The sequence below is a fragment of the Nestor notabilis genome, unplaced genomic scaffold, assembly GCF_000696875.1.
Source record: "Nestor notabilis isolate BGI_N333 unplaced genomic scaffold, ASM69687v1 scaffold7357, whole genome shotgun sequence".
NCBI lineage: Eukaryota > Metazoa > Chordata > Aves > Psittaciformes > Psittacidae > Nestor > Nestor notabilis.
Genome location: NW_009936001.1, coordinates 5,059 through 21,393, shown reverse-complemented (window position 1 = coordinate 21,393; position 16,335 = coordinate 5,059). Strand labels below are relative to the sequence as shown.

Here is a 16,335-nt window from a genome sequence, read left to right as displayed (position 1 = left end):
AACACCGACTCACATGACACATGATGCTGTACACAGTATTTATTTGCTCCACTGCAGTTCACAGTTCAAATACATTTTCCCAACAATATACAGACAGACTCTTTATTCACAGTGGGGATGTGTGTGTGCGGGCAGAGTGAATTCACATTATGGAAGAGCTAACATAGAATCATAGAATCATGGAGTGGTTTGGGTTGGAAGGCTGGTCTGGGCTAAAGCTCCTCCAGTTCCAACCCCCTGCCATGGGCAGGGACACCTTCCACTAGAGCAGGTTGCTCCAAGCCCCTGTGTCCAACCTGGCCTTGAACACTGCCAGAGATGGGGCAGCCACAGCTTCTCTGGGCACCCTGTGCCAGCGCCTCAGCACCCTCACAGTAAACATCTCTGCACTAAAATACCAGTTCTCTCATGAAGAACCTCAAGAAAAAAACTACTTCAGGTAAGAGCCACTTCACCTTTCCCAGCAAGGTGGTGGCTAGAGAGGAGGGAAGGGGGACTCCTGTTTAATCCTCATGTGCTAACACTTGCAGTCCCTGTTATGCAGCTGTATTAACTGACTATATATTATAAATACTAACCCCTGTCTGAAGAAAATGCCAGGCCTGGAGCCATTGCTACAGTTGGGCTAATATATACAAAGCTATTTACACAAAAATACCATTAAACATATACAAACTGTTCACAGGCTCTGACACTAGGAGTGCAGGGCCCAAGGACCAGCCTTGGGGCTTTCAGCTAATCCTGAAGGGATATCCTAGAAGCTTTACATGGAAAGGCAGGGAAGGCAAAGAGAGAGGGTGATATAGCAAGGAGAGGTATCAAGAGCCCAGGAGAGCAAACCCACGGTAGATGTGTTTACCTGGAGGGAGGGTCAAAATCCTGCCGTCACCTCACCACTCAAAGAGAACCACAGAGAGGCCTGAAAGGTATGTGCCAGCAGGAGAACAGAAAAGTCCTTTGCAATCCTCATCTCAGCCTGGTTCTGCCTAATATCAAAGGTCAGACCTAGAAAGGCATACTAGGAAAAGAGTTCCTATGTTGTTGCCCTGCACTGTGGGGAGCTGCTGAGGCATCAGAGTGGTTGGTTTTTATATGGGCATTTCTACTCCAAGAAAACACAAGTAGATGCTCTGCAACTACAACACAGGAGACTGATGGCATACTCAGAGGCACGCTTCAAAGCACTAAACGTACTGTGGTCAAATGTGCCCTGGGGGTAGTCTGTTCCTCCTGGAACTGCACATAGGGCTGGGCTGGCAAGGGAATGTTAATACTAAGCCCAGAATATGGGTTAAATGCACAGAAAAGCTTTCCAGTTCTGCCTCTGCCTGAGCTCTAAACCTGAAGCAGTGGTGCAAGAATCAGCTTTGCTATGACTGTATCTAGTGTGATCTTTACAGTGACAATGGGGATCTGATGGGAATCTATCCCAAAAGGGCTGTGATGCTTTCGCAAAGGAGGACTCTGCCCACTGGACTGCAGTGTGATGTTCCTTTGGGTTTATAAAAAGCTTAGCAATGGATATAAATAAGATGTGAACCTTTTGCTTCTACATCACCCACATGAACCTGTCCTGAACTTGGAACTGGGGAAAGAAATATACAAGTGCAAGGCTGGCACTTGTATATTATATCAGCCAGAGACCTAATTTGTTTGTGAGTTTGGGGTGAGAATGAAGAAGAGGGCTGAGAGCACAGGAAAGGTTGTAGACAAGATTAGCCCTGCAGGGGCTAGACAGAGGATTCTGTCCAAAAATATAGAAGACTAAAGCAGGTGGTGCCTTTAGCCACACCATTTGCCTTGAGCCATCATGGCCCAGTCTAGTCCTAGAGCTTGTTTGACTGTCTGGGAATACTGTTTGGAGATAAAAAGGAGTGTCCTAAAGCTCATTTATAAATTAAACATACAAAAAATATACATATATGTTATAAACTGATACATATATATATATAAAGCCTGGTTTTTTATATATATATGTATATAAATTCTAAATTCACATTTCTGTGTTACCTGGAAGGAAGCATGCAAGAACGGCATATGTAAGGGAAGATGCTGAACAAAGTTCCTCCAGTACAGGACAGGTCTACCTTGGACAAACCTGACTCAAGTAGCATTCCCCAGAGCAGCAGAAAGGGGAAGTGCGTTTAGCCCCTATTCCCTCTACACAACAGTTTTCCTGAAGATCCACAGAGCAGCTTCCTGTATTCCGACACAGGCCACAAGTCCAACCAAAATCTGAGGAACCACCAGGCTAGAGCTGGAAAGACAAACAAAAAAAAAATGAATCCAAAACTTGTTATCATACAGACTGGTAGAGAAAAGTGGTAATTCACAGGTCAGCAACTGAACCTGGGCACCTGTTTGCCGATGTTAAAACAAAGGATCTCTGTCCCACCTCTCCCTTCCCTCTGTGAGCCTCTCAGTTGCTGATCCCTGGTTCTACCTAAGGTACCCCTCCTTGTCCAACTGTCAAAGTACAGCTGGGCCTCACAATCTGTCCAGTTTATACCCAAAACGGACAGCCAGCCTTGGGCAAGCCTCTCTGCATTCAGCAAAGCCTCTTTGCATTACAAAGAGCACCTAAGTGTGTCTGTAGGGAAGAAATCAGATGTTTTGAAAGGTCTGGATTTCTTTAGGGATTCCTGTACAATCTCACCCGTTGAGGAAAGTCAACAAATTTCAGCCGGGCAAGAAATCTTCTCACTTCTCCACGGCTGATTTTGGGAGTGGTGGTGTCCTTCAGCCACACCATACGACCTTGACTCATCATGGCCCACTTCAGGCCCAGCTTGCTGACTGAGAGAAATCCTGGCTGTTTTTCAGAGGTTGCAGTTGTTGTCACAGTGATGTGAAATGCATCCTTCTGGAGGTCATTAATTCCAACTGGTCCATCAGAAAAGGGCAAGAAAATATTGGTGAGGAGTAAATTATTATGTTTCTTCCAAAATAAATCTTACAGTCTTTACTCAGTCAAAACATGCACTGGACTGAGGGTATATTAAGTCTGACTTTGCAATTGCCTGTACCTTAGTTAATCAGGGAAAATGATTTTACATTATAATTTTTCCATGGAAATAAACTGAAATTTAGATCAGAAATGAAAAGATTTGGTTCCAGGAGATGTTTTGGAGCTTGACATAGAGATGCACAAATTTCAGTAACGCAGTTCACTTTCAGACAGCTTTCCTTCCCACACTTCTCAGCAGCTACTGTTTAACCGCTACAGAGCACGAGCAAGTTGGTTCACTCCAGTCACTGCAAAATGATCTGACCTCAGAAACTGCAGTTTCTAATAAACCCCTCTAAAAATGATATTCTATTTGCTCTTGACTGAGCTGTAGTTTTGATGCAAATCCAATTAGCTGTATCACTATGTAGCAGCTTTTCTATGCTTCCTGGCCCACTGGACTGTGCTGGATGAACTGATCTTTTATCCCATACGCTGCCATGCTCAGTAAGCTGGCTGTTGGCTGAACTGCTGTAGAAAGAGCAAGGAAATCCAACAGGGACTGTACGATCCTGTACAGATGTTAAATTCAGATCTACTTTTTCCTGAAAACACACATTTAAATACTTTGTATTCCCCCTTCCAAAAAGAAAAAGGAAGAAACAGCACAGCTGCTACCCCGGGGAGCAGAGGATGGCCAAAAAAGGCAGAAGCATATCTGAGGTGACAGAGGAAAGTTTTATAGTGGTTCTTCAAGCACCATCTTAAATCATAAATAGCTCCATGGAAAGCAAGGAAACTTCCCTGGTGTAAAATATGCATGAAATCAAACTCGGACATTTCCTTGCTTAAACATGTGCAAGAAACTTGGTGGGTTTTTATCAGCAAAGTAGGGTTTGGACAGGACCAAATAAGTTGAATCTTCCCATTGCTGGCCTATGTGTGGTGACCTCAGGTGCTACCTTTAAAGGCTCAACTACACCCCACTGTTTCTCACAGCTACCTCTCCCTCCATAGTTCATTTAGCCTAGGTAGTTTCTCCTCCATTTGTACTCACCTGCTGAAGCAATGACTTTGTCTGTTGCATTGGTGAGGTCCAAAAGGACTGTAGGAAAAACAGGATGGAGGAGATAGAGGTGGTGCAGCCGTGGGTGCTCAGTTCTGGGACCAGGATGCTGTTGGAACCAAGGACAAGTGAAAATGTTACAGATGGCTAGCAAAGAGGAGTCTAGCTCTGCCAAAGAAATAAAGATGTTTTCTGACACTGTGCTGTCTTTATATGGATCAGAGAATCAAACACTCTATGGTCCTACAAAGATTAAATCCTGCAAAGTTTTTATTTCTAAAACAGTATCTGCTCTACAACTTCTCTTTGGTAAGGCTGATACCTGGCTCTGTCAAAGCCAATTTGACAGGCTACAGTCTAGAATTTTGAGTATCCATGCTGACCTGTGTGCCTGCACGCAGAGGAGAAGAGCTCTGGGGCTGGGAACTAATTTGCAGTAAAAATATCTCAGAGTTGCAGAAAAAATCATGAAATTCACACAGAACATTTTGGTTTTGTGGATGCAAACTTTCTGTCAACAAAGCTTTCAGGTGAAGACTTTGCACACAAAAACTCCTGTTGTTCAGGCTCACAGAAGTCAAGAGTGTCACAACAAGAGGAAAAGATGTCCCTGACAGCTTTCTTATATGGCAGGTTTAAAGTTCAATTACATTAGGAATAAAAGACAGAAACTGCATATGCCTCACAGACACACCTCAAAGTGAAGAAAGGATGCTTGCTCACCAAATTTTGTAACACAGGCTGTGCTTCATCAGCCCAGAAGAGAAAAACGGACTTCTTGTCCAAAGTCATGACTGACAGTGCATCAAGTTGTTGCTTCTGCCATGGGAGTTCCTGGTTCCAGAGAGGGAGGCCAGATTTGCCATCTACCACCATCACCTTAAGACAGGGAAGAGATCTAGCATTAATGGGTGTTCAGGCATGGGCATGCTTGCAGTGGCATGGCCTGTGCTGTTCCATTTCATGCCTGTGGCCACACAGTGGTGTCAGCACAGAAATGGAAAGAGCAAGGAGCAGGGAAGGTTTATCCTCTTCAACCCAAACTCCCTCACTCCTCTGCTGCCACTGCTCTCCTTGCCTGCACTTGTTTTACCTTTTTGTTCCCATCTCCCATCTGTGCTTGCAGCAGGAAGTCCAGAGTTTGGTCAGCACTGAAGTAACCTGGTACAGGCTCACTGCAAATGTAGAAAAAGAAACACTCAGCCCCATGGCTGAAAAACAGGGATTTCAGATGCATCATTGCTTTCATCCTCCATTCTGCCTCTTACAAAGGTAGGATTTGCCATGCTAAATAAGATCTTTCATCCACTCAGAACTGTTCTGACTGTTAGGAACTATTTGTTGGTGGATCACAAAAGTGAAAAATGATTAAGCAGCCCATGGTGCTTGTTAGCTATTCTTCAGACTTGTCGGGGTGGGGGAGAAATCCCTTGCTGGGCTGTATAGACATGTGTTTATCACCCTGTGACATGACTCTCTATTATTCACTCCTTAGCATGAGAACCTGTGCAATTTTGCTACGGTCATAAAAAATTACCCAGCCCTTTTGAAAAGCATCGTTAGATTTGACCTCCTGCTGCAAGTGTATTTCCCAGGCTGCCTTAGCTGTGTGAAATGGCTCTTAATATATTTTCCATTAATGTTAGCCTATGATTCTTTGTTTTCTTACTGCTGGCGGTTTTACAAGCCTTTTTATAACCTTGAGCAGTTTAAATGAAGTCTCCTCTCACTCTCTCCCTTCGAGGAGACATAAGACTATTACTTGAGTATCTCTCATTATAACTGTCTTCTAACCGTCTTGTTTGCCTCTGGCTTTCTGAGTCTTAGCTCTGTCTTCCTTAAATTCACCACAGCTAGACATATGGACCTAAAGAAGCACAAATGATTCCTCAAAATTCACAGAATCAGAGATTTTAGGGCAAGGAAGTATCATCAGAATATGTCCTCCCTCCTCTTGTTTATGATAGATAGCTGTCAATTGCTTGCCAAGTAACCAAGTATCAGTAGGCTTACATAGGCTAGATCTACCATCCATGAGGCTTGCTATGGAAATACAAAGATGAGATAAATTCATCACTTCTCAAGACAGTCAGTTCTAATGATTAATCTTACCCAAAGAAACATGCCTCCATTTTCATCTTCTTGAGTGTGAACAGCTTTTGCTGCAAGGCACTTGTTCTTGCTATAGCAAGATAAAAATCCCTGTTAGCTCCTATGACTTACACATGCTTATGAACTCACCTGTCAGGCTTCTCTTTGACCATAGAAACACACTGACTTAAATCATCCATGATAAAGCCCTTTTCTCCATTTTTTAACAGCTTTCTCTTTAAAATATGCATACCAGAATGGCAACTGAACATCAATACCACAGCACAACAGTGGCTTGAATATTTATTATAAATATTCAATATATATGACAAAAATATGTATTATATTTATATATACTCCATCAGTACCATTCACTCTACAGACACCTTTGGCAACCAGAACCAATGCTTTCAAGGCAGTATCATGGGACGCTCCTATAGCTTGAAAGCCCACAAGCAGCAAAAGGAAGCAGTAGGTAGTTGTAACCTATGGGCACAAACTTAAAACCTCTCCTAAGATGCCTCTTCTCGTGCCTTTTATGGTTACAGTCAGCAGCAAATCCCAAAAACTGAACGTAGACAGACGTATATATTTTAGATGCTACCAATCAACTGAAAAATCCCCTGGGCACTTTCTCAAATGAACCAGAAGGCTAGTAATTATTCCTGCCCAACAGTAATCCCACAGCAACCTCCTATTAATCCTCTCTCATCTGAAACATCCATTTACAACACAATTTTCTACTGCTTACTCAATTTCATGGTCTCTGAACTTCACCCTTGTTTTATGACTACTGATTCCCCTTTATGGTTTTCCAGAGATCTCGTCCAAAGCAATCTGGACATGCAGCACGTCCGCAGCAGCCAGGTTGTTTTTCTCAGAGACTGTTCCCAAAGTGCTGGACTCAGTCTGCCTGGCTGGAATGGTGTGCTTGGGCAGGTTTACCTAGGAAAAGGGGAGTTCTCAGCTGGTTCTGTAAGCTTTGTCTGACAAGAAACTATGTTTCGGTCTGTTTGACTCTGTGGTGACACCCTTCAGCTGAATGTGCCCCCCAGCCTGTGTTGCTAAAGCAGTACTTCTCTAAGTCCTATCCCCCAAAAAAACCAACAAACCCCTCTTAAATAAATGCTTGTGCACAATACATTCAGTCTCTCAGATTATGTCTCTCTTAACTCTAAGAAAACAGGCAGTCCAGGGCTTTATCACAGTGGCCTTGATCAAGAATTGCTTTTACTACTTTTCAATGCATAGCTGGCAGCTCCTGTACATGTGTTGTAGTCTGTCCTTTGGGAGGTCACAGAACCATAAAAAGCAGAGCTGGAGCACAGCAACCTGGAATACTAGTTGCCCTGAGAGTTTGTGGAGTTTCCATCCTTTGGGATATTTAAAACTTGACAGTACACAGCCCTGAGCAACTTGCTCTAGCTGATCCTGCTTAAGCAGGTTGGTTGGACCGGGCAACCTCTAGAGGTGCATTTTAACCTCAAACCAACTGTGATTCTGTGAATAGAACAGGTAAAGCAGCTTTCAACCCTTCTTGATTTGAACCCATAGAATTTTTTCAATTCATTAGTGGGTCCATTTAGAAATTTCTTGAGTATAACTGGTTTTACAGCATCTATGAACTGGCTTTGCTTAGTCAGTACACACTTGCCCTTTAAACTAGACCCCAGGCACATCCAGAAGTCCAGAACTCTGGACCTGAAACACCTTTAGTCGATCTCTTCTCCCCATAGCATGATCCACTACACATAAGCCATTCCTAAAAGCCATTGCTTATGTCATCCATAAGATCTCACAAATGCAGCCATTATCTGAATATCAAACCTAGACGAACAACAATTTTTATGCTTAATGAGGTTCCAATGCCTTCTTCCTATAGATGCTTTTGACAGTCAGGTAACACTGAGCTGAGAGCTGCTTTCTTTCTTCTAGATAGCAGAGCAAGCAATTTGTTTCCCACATAATTTCCCTCAATTGTGCCCAACTGCCCTTTTCAAATATTTAATACTGTGCAAGCTGAAATTGCTGGTTATTATCAACCCACAATATCTTGCAAATTACTTAATTTGCATGTGTGAAATGAGAGGAAGAGCAGTATTAATTTAAGGTTTACATTTAGTATAGATGGCATGCTGACTGAATGAGCTCCAGAATGAGAATGCTCATTTTCAGCTTTCAAGGAACATTAAGACCTCTGAGCCATACTCAAGACACCTTCTCTAAATACTTAACATCACTAATGCAACAGCTCCTCTCCACTGAGCTGGGAAGTGGCAGCCCTGGATAGCAGCTGGACTGAATCACACACCAGGAAACCCCTAAATTCCAATGCCATGGCATTCCCATGACATCAATGTTGGGTGCCTGAACCAATCCCCTTATTTGTGATCATTCACAAGCACACAGCTCCAGTTTCCAGCCTTCTGTTCCTTACTCTCCCTGACTTCCTCACTTGCTTAGCAATGCATCTGCACACCCACAGATCATTCTGCAGACTTGGAGACTTTGTCTCAATCGCTTTTTAAGGAGCGCATGTGCTTACAGGTGAAAAGCAGGAAATGGTACAGGAAGAAATAAGGCAGAAAAATATTCCCAGTATGTAACCTGCTGATGTTCTGTAGTTCCAAGGTCCAGCGGGGCTCCAGGTCTTGCCCCCGCAGTAGGATCAAGCCCTCTTTGGATGTGATGAGCAGGTTGCTGCAGTTTGTGTCAGGTGTCTTCATTGTCTGCAGGAAGTCGACACCCCCACTGGGACAAATGGAAAGCAGAGAGGAGATTCCAAGGCTCGTATCTGCACATCTCAGCACTAGTTACCTGTCTCCATGGCAATTCATCCTACCTAACATTTAAACGATTCTTGGAGATGCTCATCTTTTTCCCAGTGACGGAGCATAGATTCCTTTGGGGGTTCCTCAGTTAAGTGAGCTAAATTAATGTGGGATCTTCTGAGTATCTTGAGTTACTATAAAATGCAGGGAGTTTGTGGGTTCATATTTGTTCCCTCCTTTTATTCCTATCCAGGCTGACCTTGACCACACTTTGGCAGTAACAAAGAAGGAGCTGAGAAATCCAGGCCCATAATGCTGTACACAGACTGAGCTTCCCAAAGGGACTCTCTTAGCTGGGAACATCTTTTTGTTGGGTTTTTTTTCCCTCCAGATATGCACAGGTGTTGGGAAAAAGGACAAGGAGCAGAAGAAGCAATGGACTCCCTTTTACCATACTTTGCAGTTCATACAGAGCAGGGGGGAACAATGGGTTGCCCAGAGTACTGTTATCAACTGGACAATGAAAAGCACCACAGTACTGAAGTAGAAGGGACCATCTCTAGGAGCACTAAAAAGTGCCTACCCTCCCCTTCCTCTCCCAGCAGAAGCAAGATGACATGTTCATCATCTCCTACCTGTAAATGTCAATGAGCTCTGACAGGTTGACAGATCTGCGCTTTTCCCACTCTGGTTCCTCCTGCTGCAGCATTGCAGAAAAGCTGTCTCGGTTTCTGGCTTGAGTAAAGATATCCCTCAGGGCAACTGCTTGAACATTACCTGCCAGGAAGAGTAAAGATGAAAAGTCCTGCCTGCAAAAGTTAACTTCCTAGTAACACGGAGGGTGCTTGGGTCAACTGCAGTTGTAGTAGAAAATGAATAAATGCCCAGAGCTGGAACATCCCTGGCATGATGTGCCTTTGGGAAACTCCAAGGTAGTCCAGATCAAGGTATTCCCCACCATGGCAGTGAGACTTGTTCCCATGCCATCTACTCCTAGCTTTTACAGCAAAAGGCATGGTCAAAATATCCCAAGGATACTCTGGGCTATTTTAGATAAAATGGATTTTTCTCAGTAGGATGAAGTGCTAGAAAGGCAAGGTGCATCTTACCAAAACCAAACAGGATGTAGATGGCTCCCCGACTGGTGATGTGGACTTGGGGGCCAATCACTTTCCCTTCTCCATTGGTGCTGTACCTCACAGGCCCACCCAAAGCAGTCCCAGTCTTTCCTGACACCAAGATGAAAAACACATCAGGCTGCAAAGAGAGATATGTACAGAATTTTAGCAGTGCTTTCATACACTTGTGCTCTCAGAATCTTCCCCTGTCCCCACAGTATGAGGCTCTGTTTGTTCTTTCCCCTCACAGCAAGGTCTAGCTAGTGGTCTCTTTCTCTTTGCTAAGTCTGGCTTCCTGGGCATCTTATATTTGTCCTTTTCTCTTGACTGCAAATGCATCGAAGATGGAAGGGACTTCAAAAACCTGAACTCCTGTAACAATATTGATGCTAGAATTGTGGGAGGGATGAGCACAGAGGAAATCCACACCAGAATTAATCACACAAGTATTTCTTTTAGGTAAGCTGAATGCTCCTTTGTCCAGAGACTTATGACAACATGGCTCCCTATGCTGCTGCTGAACAGCAACTCAAACCAAGACTTCACTGAACAAAACCAGATAATTCTCAAGGGGTAAATAATGACCTTTCTGTTCATTCCCAGTTGACAAGAAATGCAGGTAGTAGTAGTATTGCTTGATCTCACTGCTCTGACCTCTTGAAAGAAAAAAGGTGCTTTTCAGGGATATGTAAGGGAATTAAAATGAGGGGCTCTTGCAGCTCCTGTGAAAGCCTTTCCAGATCAGGCTGCCTGTTCTTCCTCTACATAGTCATGGTCCTTTGAAACCTAGAGCAGGTATATGCTGTACCTGTGTCTCTTTGAGAGCCAGAACAACAATATCCTTAACACCATCTCCATCTACATCTGGAAGAGTTGCAGCCGGTGCAGCCAGGATCCCGCTTGAAAGGTGGATGGAGTTTAGTGTCCAGATGGTCTTGCCTGTGGGAAAAACAGGATGAAAGAAACCTGCAACACTTGGGGAACCAGCATGCATCCCCAAAGGGTTCCACAAAGCCTTCTTGAAGGAGAGAGAAAGAGAGGTTGTTTCTCCCATTCTCTGAGAAGAGGAAAGACAAGGCCCCAGACGGGGACACGACGCAGTGGGAAACAAAGTTCTTCCCCCAGCACTTCTTCAGATTGTCTTTTGAGTCAAGCCTCAAGTCCTGCTGTGCTTCCTTCTTAGCATCTCTCTAGAAAGTCCTGAGCACAAAACAATTCCTGAAATAGCAGAGAATATTTGAGGTTTGCTTTTGGAAACAGAACCTAAATGAGAGTGCTGCTCTGCAGGACAGCAGTTGTTTTCCTCAGCCAGAAGTAAAGCACACAGGTAGGTGCCAGGAAAGGGAACAGATGGGTAGTTCTGATATTCAAAGTGCAAATCTGTATGCCTGTTAAATTCTCATCAGCAAATAGCCCCTCCAACATGGCATGTTCACTCCACCTCAGGGTGAAAGCATGTTAGCAGCATGATGTCAAATGGTTCAGCAGTCCAGCATGGACCCAGCTGGAAACTCAGTAAAACCTGATCTGCAAATTGGCAAATACCCAAAAAAAGGCAAAATGAAATTCAGTGATTTTATTTTTCTGTGATTCTTTTGCCAATACTTCTGCTTTTTCAGTCAGAGTTTAAAAATGCTTTGCTTTGCTGCTGCTCCATAGGATAGGGTTTGCCTCTACGTGACAAAAGGAAGCCAAAGGCCAGACCTTCAAACACTTGTGCATATTAATAACACAACTACTGCTGATAAAGGAGACAACCTATGGTCCTTGCTATGCAAACACTGTGCAAGTAATCTGGTCCCTAAAAGCATTTGAAAGCTTTGCTACTCATTGACTAGATCTGTCACTTAAAAACAAGGTTTCTTGTATGTCTCCAATCTCTGTTTTCATTCCAAAAACATCCCTATACCTACCTGTGAATATTTCTGCCAGTGAATTAATGTGGTAAACCAAACAGCAATCAGAGAATGCGGGTGCACATGATCAAGTGATTAAAAATGCAGTATTCATTCACATCTAATCAATCCTTCTATGAGCCTAATTTCTTTGGAAGGCTTCCTGGCTGTAGCATATGTCCTTATATGACTTCTCCAAGAATGGTTATCAGCTTTTCAGTGGTTAGGTAAAATGCAGAGTTGTACTAAAAAATCAGTGTTGATGAGAACAGACCTTGCATATCTTCTATGCCATGGAGGTGCTACAGGCTCAGATTAACACTTTGAACTGTTCTGAGATGGTATGATGAAGATGCTGCCACAGAGCTGTGATGGTTTGGATTTTATTATCCGGTATAACTAGAAACTCATTACTGTTTCGACTCCTTCCTGTGTATCACTAGATTACAGCCACTCTGAAGTGCTAGGACTGAATCATTCAAGTTTATTAGTCCTTTAAAGAAAACAAAAAAAGCAGTAGCATATTTCTAATATGCTGGTAGTTCACTCTACCTGTGGAGGCACTGAGAAGGCTGAGGAATTTTGATGTTCCTGTAACAAGGCAGACGGGCTCTGCAGGTGCCCCCAGTGACAGCCCTTTGCACTGCACACTCCGAGTCTCCTCTGGAAGCTCGATGGACCACAGGGTGCTGCCATTCATACCAGAAAGGGCCACCACAGTTACGGAGGGCCTAGAGACACCTGGAAGAGGCAGGAAATTGAGAGTTAGAGGCTATGCCCATGCTGCCTTTGGTCTTTGCGACTGAGTTCCATCTCTAGCTCCTAGAGCTGAGTAGCTCAAGTGACACATCCACACTGCCTGAAAGCAAAGGTCAAATCCCACCCCACAGCAGTGATGTCCAGACAAGTTGGGCTGTCAACCAACAGCGCAGACAATCATAGAGGACCTGAGCTCACAGCAAGAAATGTGATCAGCTGGCCACAGAGGAACCAAGATTCTGGGGACCACCTGCTCAGTTGTGCTGACTTCCTGGTGTGAAATGTACTGCTGTCAAACAAGACTGATCCTTCTGATCCTCTCTCCCTCAAGACAATAGCTAGCACCAAGGGGTAACCTTGAGCGACTCCCAAGGCAGATGCCACCTCATGTAAAAGTTCTGGGTTCTTTTTAAATCTGCAGCAGAAGGTGGTGATTTGCAATGAGTTCTTTCTCTTTCTTTTTCCAAGTGAGTTTTATTATTGTTAAAAACAGACTGAATGCAAGCAAACGGTGTCGCTCAGGGGTCTTTTCCTAATTCACCAGTTAACACAAAATAACTGTAAAAAAAAAAGCACTATGTTGTTTCAGTGAAATGTTGGCTCTGATTCCAAACGTGAGCAACTTTTACTTCAGTCTGCCCTCAGACATAATTGTGGTTACTGTAATCTCCATACGGAATGGTCCTATCACAATTGAAGATGAACTCCCATACATTTCAAAATAACAACAGTCCCAGTTGATTCCTGTCTTACTAGCAAAACAACATGTGACCTGACTGCACAAAAGCATATCTGGGCCACTGAATAAAAGCAAGTCTAAGCCCACTCTCTAAATCAAACTCACTCTCTTCTCAAACAGAGGATCAGCTGGCTAATGCTAGGGGGTTGCCCCAGCCCAAGTTCTCTTCAGTGGGTTGGCAGGGACCAAGCACAACTAACTTCTGAATGAGCTTGCAGCTGCTGTGTGTACAAGCTGGAGAAGCAGCTAACTATGTCATAACTTACTCCATCAGGTATCTATTCCAAGCTCTTCTCTACTTGAGACTGTGTGAATGCTTTTGCACAAACTACAGGAGGGCTGATGTCCAGCTATGTGTGTTTAAGACTGTGATGTGTTTATACCTGCTTGAATGTCTTTTGTCTTCCAGCATAGCTGTAGTCCAGGATGCAGCTAGGTATGACTAGTTCCATTCATAGCATGCTGAGAACTGTACATCTTTGTGATGAAAGATAAATACTTCTGTGAAGAGCTTTGAAATGTAACATGAGGGGAAACCCCCACCTTCCCACCTTATATCCAACTGTTATTTGAAGAGCAGCGCTTTCTGATCACTTTATCTCTGTCCTCAAATCAAGTGTGCACAAATACAAGACAAAGAGATGGACTTGCCCTAAGATGAGATAAGGGGAAACAGACATCCCTGACCTAACAGGTATGGGAGTGCAGGCTTGCAATGAAAATTATAAGCAGCATTACATAAGCACAGACACAGTCCACCAGCCATTTCAAGGAACTCTGAAAAGAGCAATGCAGTGAATTTGCAGTGGCAGAAACTCTTCCCACATGTACAACAAACATACAAAGGTCTGTACTGACATGACAGAAAGAGGAATGGAAAGGAGCTGTGGTGCTTACCCCTGACACTAGCATTCATCAAGGCAGTGAAGACAATCAGGATGTCAGGGAGCCCATCGCCGTTCACGTCACACAGCTCCAGTGGAGATAACACACCACCTGCAACAGCCATAGAGAACCACCACACTGTTGTCAAAAAGGCTACCCAGCCCACTGTGAGGCAGGCTGGCCCAGAAAGAGACTCATGAACAGCCAAGCCTCACAGAGTCTGCTAGGCACCAACGCCACGCAGCTCAAACCACAGGGGGGTCTTTCATTGCATGGAAAGGTCAAAATACAGCATCTGGGTCAGAGAAAGGAAAGGTAAAAATGAAGGAGCTAATGGAAGATTTCTGCTTCCCAGCTCACTTTCCGAAGTGATGTGGAAGCCACATATCTTATGAAAGGCTTAGATTTGGAAGCCAGAAGCAGAAAGCAAGGAGGGAGAGACGTATCTAGACCTGGCAGAATTTATTTCACAAACCACTGTTACTTTACTGCAGAAGTCAGAACAGGAGATATTTTAGAAATGTTACCAGTGGCACATATAGGATGACAAAAGATCCTGAATGTTGATTTATGGATTCAAGCAGGACAAGAAGACAAAAGAAATAAGGTTAGTTAAGCCAGTTAGAAGACACAAAGACTTCTATCCCTCTCCTCCTGAACATACCCACACACTTAAGTGTGGAGGTGCTGGTAAAACCGAGGATGTAGAAAGGGAGATGCTATGTTTTAAAGTGAGCTGGGCCACCTCCATCTGGAACAAAGTGCACCATCTGGACAAAAAGGGGGGAGAGGAGAAGAGTCAAAATGATTTTTGGTGTTGACGAAACAAGATTTTGAGGTACTGTTATCTCCTGATGTCGGATTTCACAGGTCTCAGCTTGAAGAGTGAGCAGGACACACAGCCGCCTGTCTATTACCTCGGAGCATCTGCAGTGGTCAGGAAGGGCCTCTGCTCTGACCTGGCTCTCCCAGATAGGTCTCTCCCGCCGATGCCCATCCTGGGAGCTGCCACCTCCCCCATGCCAGATGCCGTTCCTGGGGCTTTCTCACCTGTTCCCTGACCTAGGTTGCGGTTCCACGTGTTATGCAAGTCTCTAGGGGGACAGGGAATTAGAAACGCGCACACCAGCACCAGAATCATCGAGATCACCACAGTGAGCAAAAAGATCGCTGTGCGCAAGTATGGCATGAGGGAGGGAGCAGTCTTCTGCTCCAAACTCCCAGCTGCCTCTGCAGGATAACCCTCAGGTGCGCTCTCTGACGTGTGCTGCTTTGTCATCCCAACCTCCACATCAGAGTCAGGGTCCTGCACCTCCTCAGGGGGGCTCTTCCCATTCTTGACCCCCCCATTCTTCTGGATATTGAGTACCAGGTCATCTTCACTTTCATCACTGTCAGCCTGAGTGAGGGGATCGTATTCCCCAAGGTCCGGGCTCTTTTTTCCTGAGGAAAGAGATGGAGAGAGATGATAAATCATGAATTCCTCACTTTTGTGGGAAAAAAAAGAGTAATACAAAGTGCAGTGGAGAGTGATATAAAGGGGACAACAGAGCAGCCTGCATTTTGAATGGATCCAAGTGAGAGGTGTGAGAGAGAAGACAAGTCTGTCCATGTTTCAGAGTAGCAGCTGCAGGAGAAAATATGCCAACAGTTTATTTCCCTGAGATAAAGATGTAACTATATATTATCTATACACATGTATGCACACACGTGTTATGTATGTGTGTGTACATATATATATATATGGAATTCATAGCATTCTGGTACTGTTTGGTAATAAGACACACTGACATGAAGTTATGCTTAATGCTCTGAGTACCTAAACTGCAGCATTCTCTTAACTTCAGACACTGTACCTCCTTAGCATTTGCCATCCTCTAATTCTGACACAGTCCCTCCTCACTTGTAGCCCATGTTCTCTGAGGGGGCCTCCCTCTGCAACTCATTTTCCCCCTCCTCATCCTGCCTCGTCCATGCAGCACTGCTGCCTTCTAGTACACCACATCTGCTGTCCTGCTTCATGAGGCATAGAAGGGACAGAACACTGTGCACGGTTTCTTGCAG

General features: G+C 44.2%; 1 protein-coding gene across 1 annotated transcript; it reads right to left on the bottom strand.

The window, feature by feature from the left end:
* Window positions 1–2,251: 2,251 nt before the first annotated feature.
* On the bottom strand, window positions 2,252–15,714 carry KIAA1467 (KIAA1467 ortholog; the record flags this gene model as incomplete). The annotated part of the gene is made up of 12 exons (XM_010018115.1): window positions 2,252–2,257; window positions 2,657–2,883; window positions 4,005–4,122; window positions 4,737–4,892; window positions 5,107–5,188; window positions 8,712–8,855; window positions 9,511–9,652; window positions 9,985–10,132; window positions 10,802–10,932; window positions 12,441–12,629; window positions 14,284–14,382; window positions 15,322–15,714. Coding segments are annotated over 12 exons (1,835 nt in total), but the record flags the coding sequence as incomplete, so codon positions are not given.
* Between the last annotated feature and the right edge of the window lie 621 nt (window positions 15,715–16,335).